The sequence below is a fragment of the Haliaeetus albicilla genome, chromosome 23, assembly GCF_947461875.1.
Source record: "Haliaeetus albicilla chromosome 23, bHalAlb1.1, whole genome shotgun sequence".
NCBI classification, from domain to species: domain Eukaryota; kingdom Metazoa; phylum Chordata; class Aves; order Accipitriformes; family Accipitridae; genus Haliaeetus; species Haliaeetus albicilla.
In genome coordinates this window covers 26,150,764-26,169,971 of record NC_091505.1, presented here as the reverse complement: position 1 = coordinate 26,169,971, position 19,208 = coordinate 26,150,764, and the positions used below count along the sequence as shown (strand labels likewise).

At 47.5% G+C, this 19,208-nt stretch overlaps 1 protein-coding gene across 3 annotated transcripts in view; it reads right to left on the bottom strand.

Moving 5' to 3' along the window:
• The window catches only part of LOC104311525 (rho GTPase-activating protein 20), a 39,003-nt gene extending 20,464 nt beyond the window's left edge, over positions 1-18,539 (bottom strand). Inside the window, exons 1-2 of one of the 3 annotated variants that reach the window (XM_069811659.1) lie at positions 18,395-18,539; positions 361-443 (exon numbers count right to left, since the gene is read on the bottom strand). In XM_069811659.1, coding sequence (XP_069667760.1) covers positions 361-440 — 80 coding nt within the window. In that variant the 5' untranslated portion in view covers positions 441-443; positions 18,395-18,539. Of the gene's footprint in view, positions 1-360; positions 444-2,490; positions 2,527-14,851; positions 14,951-18,394 lie in introns of those variants that run through there. The other 2 variants (XM_069811660.1, XM_069811658.1) reach the window with 2 other exon arrangements.
• Between the last annotated feature and the right edge of the window lie 669 nt (positions 18,540-19,208).

The following is a 19,208-nucleotide window of genomic DNA, read 5'->3' as shown; positions in this document are numbered from 1 at the left end:
TGACTCTCTCAGTCCCTCCCAAGAGGACAGGAGGAGAAAATAAGACGGGAAAAAAGAGGAATTCATGCACTACTTCCCATTGGTGGGCAGATGTCCAGCCTGTGCCTGGGAAGCAGGGCGTCAGCACACATAGCATTACTTGGGAAGACAAATGCCATAATGTCAATGTCCCCCCATCCTCCTCCTTTCCCTCAGCTTTTACTGCTGAGCATGATGCCATTCTAGTGAAAAAGAAACTCTTCTGTATCTGTCCACAAGCAAATTGCCCTTGACACCATTAAATGAAGTTGAAAACCAGTTTGATTTCAGTCTGTATAGGCAGAAAGGTGGAAAAAGGAGTCAGAAAGGTATTTCCTCTACCTGGAATGGTTCTTTGACTTGCTGAGAGCTTTAGTAATGGCAGAAGGGGTAGATCGTCTTCTTTGGACTATGGGCTTCATCTTCTGCAAGACAAAAAGACATTCCAGTTAGCCTGGCCACCTTGGAAGCAGATCTGCTCATTGCACTCTACAAGTTCTCTTTTTATCTAGTTAACACTCACGAAATCTCAGCACTGAGAGCCATGATCTGTGCTTTCAGCCACGTCCCTCCCCTTCCTTATTATTAAAACACTTGTCAACTCTCACAATTATGTGGGACACTTAAAACTTTCCTAACTTGAATGCTTTCAGTTTTCACAGCCAAATTTACAAAGTAGAGAAAAAACCCACAGGCTGAAGGTCAGAAAAAACTTCCTAACACTCATGCCATGGAATAGTTTGTGAAGGAAAGGTATAGAAATCCAATTTAAAACTAGACTGGACAAAGCTATGAACAGCATATAATACTGTTGAGAGCCATATTTTATGGGCTGAAGGAATAGATCAGGTTACTTAATAGATTTTCCTCTATCTTTATTTTCCATGATTTACAGATTCAGCAAATAGATTGTTATTGGGCCCCTCTCCAGGTAGTGTAACCTCAAGACACTTGTATCTTTTTCAGCAACCACAGCCACCAAGTCTTGTATAACACAGAAATGAGGTGACTGTAATGGTGAGACTTGTGAGTTAGACAGGATAACCATCCAAGTCAGCATGTACACATGAAGGTCACAGGTCTCCTTCTATTTGCTAAATGAATTTTGTGCTGGAGAAAGATGATAGATTTTAGCCTGGGGAAGAAATCCTTACATCACCGGCTCTTGCTTAGTAAGCATGGGAAAATCTGTCCCATGGCTCACTTCTAATTTCAGCATTTGCCTGTATTAGAGCTTTCAGTACCGGGAAGTTTAGAGTATGCTGAGAATTACTGATCTTTTGGCTTCTGAACATATCAAAATATGGAATATCCTAAGAATAAAAGAAACCAGGATTAATGGTTGAGGAGGGGTTCTACAGAGAAAGCGTTTTCCTTTTATTAACCATATACTTTCCAAAGTCTGTGCTGAATGCAGAAATATTTGTTGCATGTGAGTTCCTTAGTCCCACCTCTGAGTACACAACACTACTACAGCTCAGTACCTTATAACCACATTAACATGACATTCTTATGATGTTAGAGGAAGGTATTATCCTAATTTCACTGACAGAAAGGCCAAAGAACAAAGCGATTACAGTGAATTTGGGTGCCTGGTGTTCAACACATTGGACCTGATCTTTCTGAGCAGACAGACAGGTTGGCTGAGGGGGTTTGAAGCACTGTTCCTGCTCACTCTCGCTGGAGCTACAGGGGCTCAGCATGGCTATAAGTCTGTCTCTAGGGATTTATGTAAGGAATCCCAGAAATTAAGAACAGGGCATTAGTGACCACTTCAAAAGCTGGTGGAAGTGATTTACCACACTTCAGAAAGGAAATCTGTGGCAGAAGCTGGCACTGAGTCCAGCTGCCAGGGAAGGTGTACTCCTCCTCATGTCCCATTTCATTTACGATACACCTTTAGACTTCTGCGACAAAAGACCAGGGAATTCTACAGGCAAGAGCTTTCTACAATATAGAATCCTGATTCTTGCCTGATCAGGTCCAGCAGGGCCCTCCAAAGTACAGATGACCTCATGAAAAAGAGTGTATGATCATGTAACTCAAAAATTGGAGTGGGAGTGCAAGCACCATTTAATCAAGCAATTTCCTAACGTATGAATATTCAGCTTTGCAACATCAGTAGCGCTCTCTGAGTAGACTCCTTGTGTACGTGTATATATGTAGGCAGTGACAGATGGACAGCAATTTCTCCCTCATTCCCTGATATGACCTTGCCAAGCAAAGATCTGTCTTTGGAAGTTTCACAGGGAGAACTAAATAAAAATAACATCAGCTCAAAAATGTTTCTTTTAAAAAAAGAGAGTCCCTACTGAAACAGAACATCTGGCTTTCAGAGGTGCCTTAATAGGATAAAAATGTTCCTACAAAACATAGTACAGCAAAGCATCAGTCATGCAATAGGGTAGGAAGAAAGGATGGGTGTGGTTGCCTGGTGGAAAACCCCGGCAGGCTGTCAGTTGCAAATGTCACCTGAATGAATACAGCAGGCATGCAGGGTGATCGGATGCATCTTCGCACCAGGGGGATTGTACCTTGAATGGCATTGCAATAAAATCTTGCACATGATAGTATCTTCTGTGCTTAAGAATCCTACGGCACATAATAACCTTACTGTAGGTAAAGCAATCCTTTTGGCCACCCCAAAACTAGTGTCTTCTGTGGTACAATGTGGTAAGGAGTACCAGTGACATACATGATGTGAGTGTAGTGTAGGAAGACATTTAACTCAGAATAAATTTCAGGGGAGATATCAGAGACTCAGTACTGGTGGCTTTCTTCTCCTGACCATCAGGAATGGTTTTAGATTGTATCTGAATGGTGGCAGCAATGCCCTCCAAGAAGCCTTGTCTTTGCCCACCCATCGCACTTCTCCAGAGGAGTCTGAGGAACCTGTTCACTAGCACCACTTCCAGCAGGCACTTGACTACCAGTGGAAGTTTCATAAAGACAGAACTTTGGGTTTCCAGTGAAATGCTGTGACTACAGGACACAAGGTATTCCCCATACTTGCTATCTCCAAATAAAATGCTGAGATCATCAGTTACCCAGAGGTCCAGTTGCCTGATCTCAAACAGACTCTAGGCAAACCAGAAAATTGCCTTCCATGCCCTCAGCCAGTCTCTTTGACCCTAGCCAGTCAAGTATCCTTGGCAGGACATCATTGAGATGATGGCCACAAGATCACACGAGTGGCATCTTACTGAGGGAATGGGACACAACTAACTGGTATAATTTCACAGTCAACATACTTGATTTGCATATCTAATAGAGGAATAATTGTTCTGCCTTTGGTTTCAGTAGCCATGCAATGTAAAACATGTCCTCCTTCCCTGCTTCGGAGAACCTAGCTGTGTACCCCATTTTAAACAATTTTGGTTTGTATGGGCTAGCCCATGTACATGATGTTTCCTTAAGAGGCTGCTGGACAAGTACAGAGTCTCTTAACACCTTGAGTGTTCTTCCAGTGCAATGTAAAATCTGCTCCGGATCCTGCATGTCTCCAAGGTCTACAGTTTTACGGTGTTCTTGCAAAAAAACCCTCCCATCTCACTACACAGAAGAAGCAACACAAGGCCTCTGTCTCATGCAGGAGCTCTCTGGAGCAGCCACAGCCCCCTCACCCTCCTGCCCAACGGCTGCACTCGAGCTGCAGATCTGGCAGTGCTTGGAGGGGGTGGCCAGTGGTCCACAGCCTGGGGCTCACCTGTGTGCCACTAGCATCATGCAGCCTTTCCCCATGAGCATTGCTTTTGGATGAAGGGGGGACTTCGCCACGCTCCTCCATGTTAGAGCCAGGGAGTGCTTTTGCTGGAAGTCAGCTCTGCTCACATTAAATTAAGCAGGCTCTGGACTCAGAGAACCGCCAAAGGGACACGGCATAATCTCTCTGCTGTTTTGATGCCATGGAAACAGATACTCGTTTACCCAACATACTCTGAAAGTGCTTGAACACTTGCAACACTCTGGACTGTGTTTGTGCATTACTCATCTCTGAGCTGCCAATTTTAGCTGTGTATTTCTTGGCACTGGGGAGGTTGTGAGTCTAATGCCCCTCATTCCAAACCCATGTATGGCCTACACTATCGGCTCAGCTGGCCAGCATGAGCGGTTTCCCCCTCACCCCCCGACCTCTGCACTTGAATGTTGTTCTTCAGATAGTTAGGGTGGGATGAAGCTGAAAAATAATGACACCTGCCTAGAACAGGCTGGATTTTCTTCTGTCAATAGCTGGTCAAAGCTTGCAATGTCTGTGGCACTGGAATGCTGCTACTTGGTTTAGTTCACATTCAGAAATGAAAACAAAATTTTTTTAATAGTGCAATTTTTCTGCAAAACTTAAATTGAAATATTTGTTTCAGAAACATTGATACACTGTGTCTTCAAAAACACCATGTGCTTTCTTTGACCCTAGCATCTGCTGCAAGTTGACAAGACTTGTGCACTCTGCTAGCAGCAGCAGGAAGCTGCCTGGTCAGACTCATCTCTGTCACTCAGTGCAAAGCAGCAGGGAAACACGTCTCTCTCATTCACGAGCTGCTGATGCTGTTAAAGACTGCAGGTTATGATGGCATGGACCAGAGACCCTGATGCTTCCAGACCAAATGTGGGAGGTAAACACAGCCAAGGTGCTGGTAGGCTTGGCCACCTGCAAGGCCAGGGCTGCCTGGATGCAGGACCACCTGCACAGTTAAGATGTGACAGATGTACAGGACTTCTTTGAATTTCTGGGTTAATCCACATGACAGGGCTGCTGCAAAGCTGCAGACCATGGGGCTGGGTGGGTAAGCTGGCATGAATCGAGGACATTTTCCAATGGGAACTTGCCTGGCAGGAGGCTTTAAGATCCTGTGTGGCAGGAAGAGCTCCTTCAGAGCCCTCCCTTCCTTGTACTGGAAGGCTCTTCCAAAGCCATGTGTTTTAATAAAATGTTTGTTTTCAATTAATCTGCATTTTTGAGGGAAAAAAAATACACTACAAGAAGGCTCCTGGGTAGCTCTGCTTTGGCCATTAGGTATGTCATCACTGAAAGAGAGATTGAAAAGTTAGTCTAAAATCAATTAGCAGTGTAGAAATAGTAGGATGGAGCTCTGCAGAGCCTCTGCCAAGTAATGGGGCTAGCTAGCATGTTTAAAACTAGCCTGGTACGTCCAGGCCACCCTGCGGTCCATAGTGGAAACATCCTTCATGAGGGCTGAACACACAGCAAGGAAGATCAGTCAGTTAGCCTGTCTCCACCCCATACGCTCTCTGATGAGGCAAGGATGATAGCCATCCCCTCCCTTCTCTTTTAACAAGGGGAGAGTTGTGCACTGATTTTATTAATGTTGTCCCTTGCTAGATAGAGATGGACATAATCTAAAATTTAACACGTGACTCCAGTTCTTGGACATTCATCCATCAGTGTCTAATGTGTTGTGAAGGAAAAGTTCAGCTGCCCCAATGAGCTGTAAATTTAGCTTGAGCATTTCCCCTTCCATTCCCTCCTATGTGGCTGTTTAACGAGCACCTGCACTGACGCTGTTGCTATCACAAGCAGGATTTAAAGAGGTTTGAGGCTGCATTTTATTACAAACCATCATATGGAAATGAGATCAACTTCACACTTCAGACCTGACACTGGACTGGCTTCCCTATGCCCAGGGGGGATGAAAAGCAGGTAAGATCAGATATATAGAGAGGGTTAATTTAGGTCTATCCCTATTCTCAGCATACTGATGTTTCCCCATGAGTTCTTTGCATGCTGCTGAATGGAGCGACCCTACCTGCAGGCACCCAGCTCACACTTCCAAGGGAAATTCATTTCTCCCAATGCTCTTAGCTGCCACGTTCTCTAACTCTTTTATGTGGAACATTTGGCTGTCAGTGTCACTCTCCCCACGTTAAACAAACAGTCCACTTCCTACCTGTGAAGATGGTGAAAGGGTATCATATACTCTTTAAAAAAAAAAAGTAAAAAAAAAAAAATCTATTTTTATAAATGTGGACTCTGAGTCAATTCCGTGCTGACATTCAGATCGGTTAGGGAGGCTTATGTTGCTAAAGGCCCAGTCGGAGAGAGTAAAACTTGGGCCACAATGTCTTTAATTATTTGAAGCATAACAGATTGTTCAGATCCAATAACATCAATATTATTCTCATTCTTGGATGGATCTTGTGAAACACTCTCTTCTTACAAACACTCTCATCACAGTATCAGTATGTTGTGTCACAGCAGATAGCTGATCACTGCTATTAATCAACCGAACCCAGTAAAGGCACATTTTTCAGTGGTCTACTGGAACAGAGTAAAAGTTACTGTAAAAATGTAGCACGTGGTTATTTAGCTCTCAGGTAACATTCAAAAAAATACTTAAGAATCCAGAATAACAGTATAGAAACGATTAACAGAGCACTTGGGCTTGGTTTCATCCACATGAAAACAACTGCTGCTGCTCTTCCATCCAATAATGAGTTTATGTTAGCAGCAGCACTCCTACAGAAATATCTTAATGAGATAATGTGAGACGCTTCTGCCTCCTGCTCTGTTACGTCTCTTGTTTATGTGAGCGCAGGATGCTCTTACAAAGTGCCTGTACAAGACTGCAGTTGTATGTCTAGTTAGAAAACCCAGTTAGAGAGAGACAAAGAAAGAGAAGGGGAAATTGTTCACTGCATAGAAAGGAATCAGGCACAAACTGGAAACAACTGGGCTTGCCATTTTATGCTGGTTTGCACTTAAAATGAGTTTAGGGAAAAGTGCACTTGCACGGCTGCTGTCTCCTTCTCCCTTTGTTCCCAGACTTCACCTGCCACTTGAGAAACTGTACAGACTTGAATGTGACCCCATGACCGGGAGGAGTTTCAGCAGAGGCTCCAAAAGCTGCTGTCTTGCAGCCATTCCCCCTTGCCCCGAACGGGGAAATCCGTTGCAGGGCACTTAGTGTCACCTTACTGGGAGGCAGCCTCAGCTGTGCCTATGTACCCTGCATCTCACCCAGATGTGCTGTGCCACTCTCTGCCAGCCGGATCTTGGGTGATACCGGCTTGAAAAGCTACACTCCTTACTATATCATGCCACCAGCTCCTTGGAAGACAACTTGTTTTTCTTCTCAGCCTTGATTCCCTGTCCAGCTTGCCACCCAGAATAAGATAAAAACCTCTCCAGTTCTCCTCCAAGTGTCCCTTAAAAGGTGAGTGTTTGGAGTTCTAGGGCCAAGACAAAAGCCTGAGCTGTGACTTGGTTCCCGCGCTTGTTTCCCCATCTTTGCCCAGTTCCCAGCCAGGGGAAGATGCTATATATAGCAGAGATCTGTTGTCGTGATGGTGATCATGATAGGCATTGTTAACCAGCTTCCTTCCAGCTCACTGCCAGGTGGCCAGGCCAGCATGACCTGACAGGGAGAAGGGAGAAGACTCCAAAATGGAGCAGGCCCTCCTAAAAACATGCTCTTTATGAACCACCTTCCGAGAGGAGCAGCTGCTTTCCCACAAGACCCCCCCAGCCCGAGACCTCCCCTGCCTCCCACTGCCCTGGGCACCCAGCACAAGCTAACCCCACCAACAGTCCCAGGGAAACCTGGCCTTGAGTGGTGGGCTGCAAACACCCCCCCACTCTGACACTCATCATGAGGACAGTTCCAGGGGCATGCATGGAGGGGAGGGGAGACAGGAGGACAGGGGGTTGTGACAAACCTTGCTGAGTACGACTAGGACTGAGCAGAGTCCAGCAAAGACAACCAGATCCTCAGCTAGGGTAAATCAGTGTTGATCCACTATATTCCATAGTAGCTTTACACGCATGTAATGTTGGGAAAGAGCCAGGCCAAGGTCACTGAACTTTCAGGGGAAGTTTTATATACTGCTTGTATAGCAACATACTGAATCTAGCTAGGATTGTAGCATGAAATATGTATAGAATGAATTATTTTAGTATAAGAGCCTTGTGTCTCTGCTGCTGGAGTAATACGAATAATTACCCTGGTGGAGCACTAGTTTGAAAGGTTTGCTAAGTAACAGAGCTGTTCAAACATTAGAAGTCTGTAGAAGACATCCAGAAATCATGCTATGCCTAAAAATGTAATCTCTAGAAGTGCAGTGCCTATTGACTTTAGAAAACAGGAATGATGTGCACAGACACACTAGTATTGCCTGTGCCGTGTGCTGTAAAGGCATGAAGCTGAGGGAGTGAGTCTGCAGATGTAGACAGTGAGACACTCAGGAGATGAAAACATTCTTGAAAGGATTGATCTGACAGAGGTGGAACTGATCTGACAGAGGTGTGAAGTTTGCCTACAGAGCCTGACTCTGCTCAGGGGCAGAATGCTCGGAACAGCTGCGGCTGTGGATAACACTCCTAGAGGTGCAGCAGGCCAGGCACCCCAAGACACCAGATGGGCCTTTTGCCCCTATGCAGAATAGCCAGGAGAAGATGAAGCAGGCTACGGTATCCAGTTCACAGCACTCATATGCCAGCCGTGCCAGCAGGTGTCTCATCCCAGGGACAGTAATGTTTCTGGCAGCTGTAGGAGCAGCTCCACGCATTGTGCTGCGACACCACCCCATTCCCAGCTCCCAACCAGCTGCCACGTGAGCATCCCTGCGGTACACGAGGCCTTTGTGGCTGCTCTAGAGACATTTCAGGGCAGGTGATTAAGGGAAGACAAGCAAACCCTACGTGTCTAGAGGAATGCCCACCACTGTATGTGCCCCCTGAGCAGGTGGCCAACGGAGGAGCTCTGTCGGGACCATGATTTGCTGCCAGTGCAGCCAGGGGACTGAGACAGCCTGTTTCCGAGACAGTGGTGGCCTTAGCAAAGTGATTTTCTGCTTTTCCCTCTATATAACTATTGTGCTTCACCATGACATTTTCCAGCTGATGGGCTCTAAAACACATTACAGCCATTATTCAACCAAGCTCTTCCTTACTCTTATCCCATACATCTCTACTCCAGCTTCTAAGTAACTGCTTGGAAAATGGAGAAACTGAGGCTCAGAATGAATATTTAAGTAACATACCCTCAGCGATGCAGAAAAGTAATGGCAGAGCTAAGCTTAGAAGCTAGGTCTTCCTTCTGGGAGAGGTCTAAGCTAGGTGTCCTTTCTCAAATTATAAGGTATACTCCCCCAGAGTCATTGTTGCAACACTTTCATTGTGAAAACAAGACAGACACAGTTCTTGCCCTGGGAGCTTATCCAAAAGCACAGAACAACAACATCTGTGAGCAGACAGAATCAGAGCAGATCAAATCTCATGGAATATTACCAGGAATTCCTGATACCTAAACATTTGCCATCATCTACCGGTCTGAAGAAACAGATCCCTTTGCTACCACTGGGGCTACAAGAAGCTTTTCTGCAACACGGATGACTCACCCCACCTAATAAGGAGCAGTATTAACTGCTCGTGCAGCCCAATTAACACTACGCTAACTGCCCTATGCCTCCTGCCACCCTGAGACTCTGGCAGTCCATTCTGTTTTCTGGCTAATGCAACCCTGTTCCAATCCATCCAGCCTCATTTTTCCATATTCCTTCATGCTAGGTAAGGACATGTGTGTCTGTCCATTTATATTTTAATAGTTCATACTGCTTTTTGCATAGGGTGAAAATTCAGTGCCTAGAAGAGAGGAAAAAAAAAAGTGCAGCTGTTTTACGAGCTCTTTGGGGTAAATTTTGCCAGCACAGGCATATGGTAAAGCAGTAACATTTCCTTGCAAATGCTACAGAGAATCTTTAACTCTCCTACCACCACTTTAACCCTTTGAATTCCTTAAGATCCATAATTAGCCTAATTAATCAGAGGAGGAAGTCTAAAATAATGTTGGGTGGCCACAGCCCGCAATTTTATTTGTGGATGCGAGTCCCTTCAGAGAGACAGGGCAGGGTTTAATGTGAGCTCAGAGCTAAGAAACTTGGTGTAAATATTTATCTGAGCCATTTTACACAAGTTCATCTTCCCATGTTGTTTCACTAATTGCTTCCCCCTCCCTTACTGCTAAAACGCAGCTCCAAACATTTCTTAAAATATGCAGAGCCTGATGGCAGTAAATCAGTTTGCAAGGACACACTTTGAAACATTTCCTTTTCCTTCCAAGAAATGGAGCCCTGCTGGTTTATTTTAAAATGTCCCATATAAGGGGGACTGGGAGAAACAATTCTCAGCTGCCAAAGGCCGAGTGGGTTTTCCACTCGGAGGTGGCTAGGGATTAGTTTGACTCACACTAATCTGTTCCATGCCACATTTTTTCCCTGCTCCCATGGATTACTTGTGCCTGCAGGGCCTGCCTTCCTCTGGGGCCTGGAACAACACCGACAGTGACAGTGGATGGCAATGAGAGAATATGTTCTGCAAAGCACAAAGGGGACTGCTGTCTCACGGAGCACCAGAGGTCTTCCCAACTGAAGTGGGTCTTTCTGAACAGCTGATGTAATGGTTCATTTTCTTAAATGACACTGGGCTGGACCCCAAATCAGGACACTTGGAATTTGTCAAGGCTTGGGTCTGTGTTTCTGGCTGCTGAAGACAGCCTTGCCCACGTGGCACTGTCCTCCACCAGCAAGGAGTATCCCTGCCTGGGGATGAGCACAAGGGTTTTGTCCCCTGATACGGCACTGCCCAGGGTCCTAAAACAAACTGACACTGTCAACTGTCACTCAAGCACCAGGACAGGTACCTGAGAAAGAGCCCAAAAGCTTTAAGCAGGAAGACAAAGCCACAGCTCCTGTTCATCAGCTGTGCCCCGGTAAACGCTTGTGTGCCTACCTGGAGCTCTGTGCTTCCTCACTGCAGCAATCCAGTACTGGGCAGAGAGGTGAAAACTGATGAATACAAGAATAAAAAAAAATCCTGCTATTTCCAAGCCTCAGCCCACTGATACAGTGTTGGTGGACAGAATCTGTGAAAATTATGAGCAACTGCTGCTGAAAACACCCATGGGTGGCCTTTTCTCTGCAAATCTGAAGGATCAGCAGGAGGGGGGATGTCTACGTATTCTGGGACAACAACCAAAAAAACACTGCAAAAAAAACACTTACTGCCAGTGAGATGATTATTAGCCATCACCTTCAACATGATGAGGCTCTGAACATCTGAAGGGTGCACTCGGACAAAGTCTTTTTTGCATCGATATCAGTTTGAAAAACTCTGAGTAACACAAATGCAAGTCTATTCTCTTGTAGCCAGCACAGCAAATTGCTAATTGATGGAAACTGAAGAGATCAATAAATATTGATGTCAATTTAGAAATACTTCTGCACTTCGTACTTCTGGCCTGGAGAGAAACTAACGGCGGTTAGAGAAGCACTTCCCCCTTCTAGTACTCACATAGGAGGCCAAGAGCGATGGGAAAACTAAAACCTTGTTTTGTAAAATTTCTTCACCTTTTCCTGGAGGTCCCGTTGGTTTGCTTGCAATTCTGATCTCCAGGGCTGAGTAAATTTGAAATATTTGCTGACAATGGATTAGACCAAACAGCTACTGCCTTTTGGGATTTTCCTGCAATGCTTATTCCCATAGTGAAAACCTACTGCAAGATTCACCCTGTATGATTTGACAGAACTTTATAGCGGGACTCTTTCCTCATGCCTTTCCTTCCCTTGAACCAATGCTGAAAGCTACCCCAGGAACCACTTACGAGAAATTCTTGCCTCTATAGCTCTAAAGAAAACCTCTACATAGCTCTACACACATAGAGGGTCTCTGGCACCAAGCTGCAGCATGCTCTGATTATGAGCATAGCATCAAACAATTATGGGGTGACTACTGATAAGACTCATGTGGGAAATAAGTGGGGGCACACTTTTATAAAGCCCTTTAAACCATTTAACTCAGGCTGGTACTTTGGGGCAGAAGTTTCTGTTGTAAAGTTGGATGTATATATAACATTGGAAGGAAACTTGCTGGGTTTCACAGTATAAAAATTCATCACTGAGGCCAAAGTAAATTAAGAATCATGCTCTTTCTTTAAAAATGCAAATAAATAGTTCACTGAATTGAGCTTTGGCAAAATGAAAAACTTGCAGGGCAGCCAAAGCTGAGGAACACAAAAAATGTAACACATTCTTTCGTGTCTTTAAAATAACCCCCTTCTCTTCCCCTCTCTAGGTTCAAAACTCCTCCTCCTGCCATATTAAAAATTAAAAACTCATAGACATCTGGGTCTGCCCAGCTACAGAATTACTTCAGCCTTTCCAAAGCAGGGCCTCTGAGCTTTGGTGTGCTGGTCCAGCCCCTACTAGGGCCCAGATTAACTACCAGTGCATGAAATCCACTCGGTGTGTGATACAAGGAGATATAAACTGCACAAGGAAGAGAAAGTGTAAACTGCAGTTGATGAGGCAGTAATGCCTCAGGTCCACTGAGCAGACGGTGCACCTCCGCTTGAATGCTGTGTTATGAATCCTCACCTCTCCCTGGACACACATCCAGTGCAAGCTGCTAAGTTGCTAGTGGTCCACCAACATGCCCCTGACAGAGACTGACCAGACACTCACCACCTTTATACCTGCCTTGGCTTTCTCTTAGGGATAGAAGCAGGCTTGTTTCCAAGCCAGCTTCCCCCAGCCCTAATGCAAACATGTGCATGAATTGTGCTCCCCTAGAAAGGTCCTGAGTTCCTACCTTACGGACAATGTTGCTGCAGGCAGAGGGTTGGTGGGTGACCCCATCCTCTCCAGCAGGTAACTGCCAGCAGCCTTTGCTGCCTGTGAGTTTAAGTACCTAGTGCATGTTGCAAATCTGGTGTTTCTCATCTGTTTACAATGACTAAATCATTTTATTTGCAGCTTGGCCATGGAAAAGACCTTGAAAAGAGGCAGCTCTGTGCATCTGGATTTCATTAGAGCTGAACATTAATCCCTTTATGCCTTATAAGCATCCTGTTAGCATTATACAGGCTTGGGGTTGTTAAATGGCATTCTCAGAGCTGGCTGGCTGAAAAATGGGTTAATCAACAGCACCTCTGCTAGCACATACACCATGAAAGGCATTTTCCTCTTTCTGTTGCTTGCTCATCTGCCTGTCAGCATCAGGATGGGTAACACACACTGATCAGTAACACTCACTGCTGAGCTCCTCCTCAAAACTCATAGGTTTGTGCTGAATTGTAGGATTTAATCCCACAGAATTTTGCAGTTGATGGAAACAAAAAATAGGCATCCCAGCCTCAAATGAGAATCCAAACATCATGAATTTCAGTGGAGCTGCAAGTCTAAAGTTACACAAGATGGGCAAATAAAAGTAGACTTTGGCTTAAACAATTGCACTTTTTTTGCCAGTTTTTGGAGTTGCAGGAAGACATTAAGGGTTGAACAGTGACAGAAGCCAAGAGAGAGACATCGCTGAGCAGCTGGGCAACGGTCAAGAATGGAAAGGCAGGCAGGAGCAGCATTGTGAGCTGAGCCCATGTAAAAAAGAAGTTGTGAAGGAGGGGCCTGAAAACACAGCCTGAAGAGCTGCCAGTGGGCTGAGAAACGGAAGGAGAGAAGCTAATCATGGAGGATGAAGAGCTCAGCGACCACATAACCTGGAGGCTAGAGGAGAGTTTGCCAAGTAAGGCTAACAAAGAAATATGCACATTCTTATTGTAAAAAGCTGTTGCTATGAACCAATGCAAGTCGTGTGGCCTTAAATAACATGCCCCAGTTCTTTTGATGGCATGAGAGGTGGAAAAAGATAAGCAGTGGAATCAAACTATTCACATTAAGTTCCTAACATGAGGCTGTTATAATTATTCCATAGGAGCAACTGCTGCAAGCTACCACAGAAACTCGTAGATGAGCCAAGGAGAAGAAACAATTAAGGCAGAAAAAATCTTGTTCCACTGCAGTCAATGATAAAATGCCAGTGCTTTGCAGAGGCTAGGATTTATAAGAGTGGGTACAGCATCTCCAATGAACCAGATAAAGGCTAGATAGCATAATGACTCTTCAAATCCCACGCAAGGGCACAGGCTGGCGTCAAGGAGGTGGTTTTGCTCTGTAGGACAGAGGGGCAGAAAGGAGGCACTGCCACACAGAGATCGCCCCTTCTCCTGGGAGCACCCAGCCTGCGCCGGCAGTGGGGACAGCAAGTGGCCATGGCGCTTCTCGGAGGTGTCACTCTCTGTGCCTCTATTTCTGGTGCAGCCTGAAGGGGCAGGCAGTGGAAAACTCTGAGAAACATTCTATTTAAAGACACTTATTCTGATTCACATATTACTTCCTGCCTTCATTTCTCCCAGTATTTCTTTTTCACTTTTGCCTTAACCTCTAAAGGAACTAGTGCAAAAGCTGTATCAGCTGAAACTAGACCAAATATAGGACATGTTATGGGGTACAGACAACCCCAAAGGCTTCCTAATCTGTCCCTTTACACCTCATTTCCCATTACTTGGGTTTAACACACACTTATGTGTAAACTAATACCTCCTGTCATGGGAGGTATTTTTGTGGGTCTTTGATAAATACTTTATAATTTGATAGAACCTTTCCAGTTTTGAGGTGTTCAGAGCAGAAAACAATTGTCCAGCAAGATTTACAGAAGAGCTACATAGATGGAATTTATATTTTCTATCACTTAGCTGTTAGTCCCTATAGGTTTTATTAATTTTCAGGTAATTAATTGTCCTGAGACTGAATAGTAGCCTCTTCATTTGCTCTCCCTATGCAAGCATACGTGCACATATCACATCTGCATACACATACACAAAGCTCTTTGGCTGATAAATTTCCCAATAGAGGCAGCACGCAACTTCAAAACCAAACCAAAACAAGCCTTTCAAAAGGAATTATGAAAAATAAGTTTTAAATCGCAAAAACATCCTGTTTTGCTTCAGTTTCTCTCTCGCATGCCACAAGCTGGACTCCACCCTACCTGTTTTCAGAGGGGCTAACTATGGGCGCCAGGTTTTGGAAACTTTCATGTCCTTATCTGTCCTGCCATTTGCTCTCAGGGGAACATGAGGAGGGCAGCGCTGTGGAGACAAGAAACGAGGAGTTGATCCCCTGTGCCCATGTGCACCCATCCCTGTGCCAGCCCTTTTCACCACAGCTCTAAGATCCCTCAGGAGAAAATGCAGAGAAGTGGAAGATGAACAGAAGTGGGGTTTATTGTTTCAATCACAGTGACTGCCAGTCTCAACCTCTGGCTGAAATGGAGAAGGTGCTGTTAAGCAGACTTGCTATCCGCTCTACTAGGCATAAGTACTCATATTGATGACACTTTCACAGACAAGTCAAAGGGAATATCCTGAGGAGATGCCAGGTGCAACCAGAAGCACACGGAGAGGTGAGGAGCTGGCAAGGCAGATTTCCTGCCTTAGCTGAGAAACCAGCCATGCAGGTCAGATGTGTACCATACTTTAGTACCATCTCTAGATAACCTCTGCATGTCAGCTTCCAGCCAGAGGATACAGGTTGTCTCCTGAGCAGCACTGCCAAACGGGCAATGTGCTGCAGGTGCTCCGGAGGCTGCTGGGGGTGTTCGTTTGAGATGGGCGCAGTCTGATGTAGCTCTGACCGTACACAGCTGTAAGCAGGACACAGGCAAGGAACAGCGTGAGTGGCTGAGTGCTGCTGTAGGTGTTTTTGGAGATGCGTGTATTTGGATCTGCTGGGGTGCCACTTGCTGTGGTGGTGGCACTAGCAAGGGTGGAGGAGCGAGTAATATGTGGATGAAGGTGAACAGAACAAATACAGGAGTCTGGGGGTGTTTGTGAGGCTGCTGGCATGACAGAGGGTGAAACAGCAGAGGGGTGGTGAACTTGTGGCAGGCAGGAAGGTGTGAGTATGGTGTGCTGGTGTAATGCTGTCCATGAGGGACTAAGAACAGATACACAAGAAGGATCTATGCATCAGAGCCACAAATCAGAATCTTCCATACTATATATTACACGCAGGAGAGGATCTGACATCCCTCATGGCTAGTCATGAAAAATGAACATCCACTACATCTTCAGGCTAATTAAGAGAAATTGTATCAATGGTACATTCCTCAACGTCTCCCATACCTATGAAGTAAAATCAGTCTGACTACACAGATGCGCGAGTCACGTCCCCTCGCTACAACCTAAAGGAGTTCTAGCCCCTGGAGCTAGCTCCTCTGCAAAGACAAGGCCACACACTTCCATTTCTGGGGCTAGTCTAGCTGAATTATAATGAACAAAGGTGAAGCACCAAGAAGAGTAAATGGTCGCTTCTGCAAACACCAAGCTCACCTAGACCAGAGCCACATTAAGCAATCTACATGTGGGTTCAGTCAAAACCTGAAGTGCAGCAGCACTTAAAGACAGGTCAAAAGGAAGGAACTCTGTGCAGTGCTGTTGATGGAAAGACCTTCACTGACCACCACTGAGAGTCTGCAGGGGAGGCAGAGACTATAATTACATCTCCATGGCTAGAGACACCTATTCAAATTAGGTTATGCACCCATCCAAAGTGTGGTATTGTGTTTGATAGGGATTCCCTGAGGCAGCTGACTCTCAGAAAATGCAAATCTTTTTAAACCAATAAACTTTAATATTTGTTTTCCTCTGAAAAAGAATCTATGTTAATTTTTAAAACAGCGCTAGAGGGCGTTAAATAAACAGGCTTCCCAGTCAAGCTAACTGCCTGTACAGGCAGTGAGATCTTTGAGAAAACTGTTTAGTTGCAAACCTTGGGGGGGAGGTTTAAAAGGTCTATGCATATCAAAACGGCCTCCTGACCACTTTCTCTCTGGCTCACAAACTAAATGCTTTACTTGTCTTTAGGTGTGCCCTGGAGGGCACCAGCCCAGGGGCCCAGGAAGCATACCCAGGAACTTTCCTGCAGCTGGGCATGAGCTGTGCCAGGTCTCAGCAAGTCGTTGGGCCCCATGACCAGGAACACCACCATTTACAAACAGCCCATCGAGTATGAGTGGCTTAATCATCTCCAAGTCATGCTGGACAAACTGATGACCAGATCCTTGAAGAAATGACTGGGAAGGCTGAGGTACAGTGCCTGGTGGTGCTCTATGCATCCTGGGGAATACAACCCACGTAGGGGCTCCTTGCTCCTGCAGAAGCAGGTGTCCGTGGCCCTGCTGCTCTGCCTGTGCAAGCTACCAACCAGCTGTGATGCTGAGGCAAAGAACATACTGTTAAAGGCCCTCATCTTCCATCTCTGCAGGTAATGTAGAGTCAGCACATCACAGCAACACTTTGTCCGCGTTACACAGAGGCATCAGCAGACAGAGGTCTGTTAAGAAAAAGAACGTTACGGAATGTTCTAAATGTAGAAGAAGATGGGAAGGCAAAGGGAAAAACAGACACCTCTGTCTTAGGTAGGGCCCACAGGTAAAAACTGCAAGCGTCTCTTAAGAGCTGGCAGCAAAAGCTGCAATAAAACATCACTTGGGATCATAAGGATCTCTCTGGTTGTGGGCACCCTCCAGCCCCTGGCAAGCAGTATAAGTACTACAACTAGTTGCAGATTTATTTATTTTTTTTTAACAGAACTTGCTATTTATTCCAGTGGAAACTCCCTGCAAAGAAAATAGTTCCACTCAGCTACTGTTTGTTTTGGGTGATTTGTTTGAGAATTTCAAACTGGCATTTTGAATAATGTTTACAGTTTTCCCTCTTATTTTCCATTATTTCAGGCTAGCCCCATGCTAATATGATATTCTATTGTTTGTTCTGTTGCAGTTAAAAAATCTCCAAGGGCAGCTGCCCATTCAGTCCAGACTGAGCATCTCTTCCCCACCAGCATGCTCCCTGCTCTGCTGGAGCGAGTGCCACATGCTTCACTCACTCCAGACGAGACTGCAGTTTCTCCTGGCAAGTCTCAAAACACGAGGCAGTAACAGAAGGTCTGCTTTGCCTGTCACGGTGCCCTGGCATGAATGCAACGTAACGCGCACTTGACGCATCTCCTGGAATGACAGCGGGATGCAAAAGCGCTGGGATCCTGCCACCACTCTGGGGAAGCGACTCTGGGAATACGCCTCAAGCAAAGCAGCTCCGAGAGCCCCGTGCTGCAGAGATTCTCAGGTCATCTCCTTCCTGACCCACTCCAAAGCCAGGCGGGTCCCCGCCTCGGGGACGACCGACTCCCCCCCCCCGCCTCGCCTCCCTCCCGCGGCCGGGCTGACGAGACCCGCCACCCCCGCCTCCTCCCAGGGGGGCAGCGGTCGCTCCCCACCACTCGCCCCGCCGACCCTCCGGCTTCCCCGGCGCCGGCGGCTGAGCGACGCGGCCGCCGACGCGCGGCACCCCCGGGGGCTGTGCGGGAGGCCCCCGCGACAAGCAGGCAGCTCTGCGGAAGGGCACGAAGAGACGCCCCCTCCCCTCCCCGCGGCGGGGCGCGGCCCCTCCGGGGGTGCCGGCTGCAGACGCCCCCTCCCCGCAGCGCAGCCCCGGAGGAAAGAGAGCGGCGGCGCCGCCGCGGTACTTGCCTGGCCCCGCGCGGAGCCCGCGGCGCAGCTCGGGGCGCGGCCGCGGTGTCATGCCCGCGGCCGAGGCGCGGTGCGGCGCATGGCTGGCGGCGGCGGCGACCGGCGAGTAGGCTCGGCGCGGGGCTCGGGGCCGGCGGCCCTGCCCGGCCGGCCGGGGCGGGGCGGGGCGGGGCTCTGCCAGCCGGACGGCTCCGCCCGGCGCGGGGGCCCCGCCGGCCATTGGCTGAGCGCGGGGCCGGGCGGGGCGGGGCGGCGGCGCCCCCTGTGGGCGCGGGGCTGCGGCTCCGTTTGGCCCGGCTCGGCCCGGCCGGAGCTGGTGGAGGCGGGAGACCGGGATGAGCGCCCGGTCGGCGCCCGCCGGCCCGCCCGTCCGTCCCTCACGCCCCGGGGAACACCCCGGCCTGCAGCAGGGCGAGGTCCGCCGGCGCTTCCAGCCTGGGCTCCCTCCCGGGAGACTCCGCCCGGGAAGGCGGAGGGGGGAGATTGGCCTGGCGGCCAGACGGTCCGGGCTCCTCCTGCCTGGGGGGGGAACAGGTCTCCCTGCCTGCTCGCCTGGGGGTCCTCTGAGCCTTGGGGAGAGAAAGGGCGCGGAAAGTGGCTTGTGCTGGGGGAAGAGGGCAGGACCTGCTGGTGGAGAATCGGCGTTTCCGTGCAGGGTTTAAGCGCGGGTGGGTGCAGGCTAGGAAACTGCAAAGCAAAGCAAACCTGGCATGGGAGGGGGCTCGGTAGATTTGCTCGCTGCCCCCGGTGGTGCAGAACCTCACTTTCCACGGTGGCCATCGCCCGAGAGCAGAGTCGGGGACTAAGTATGGGG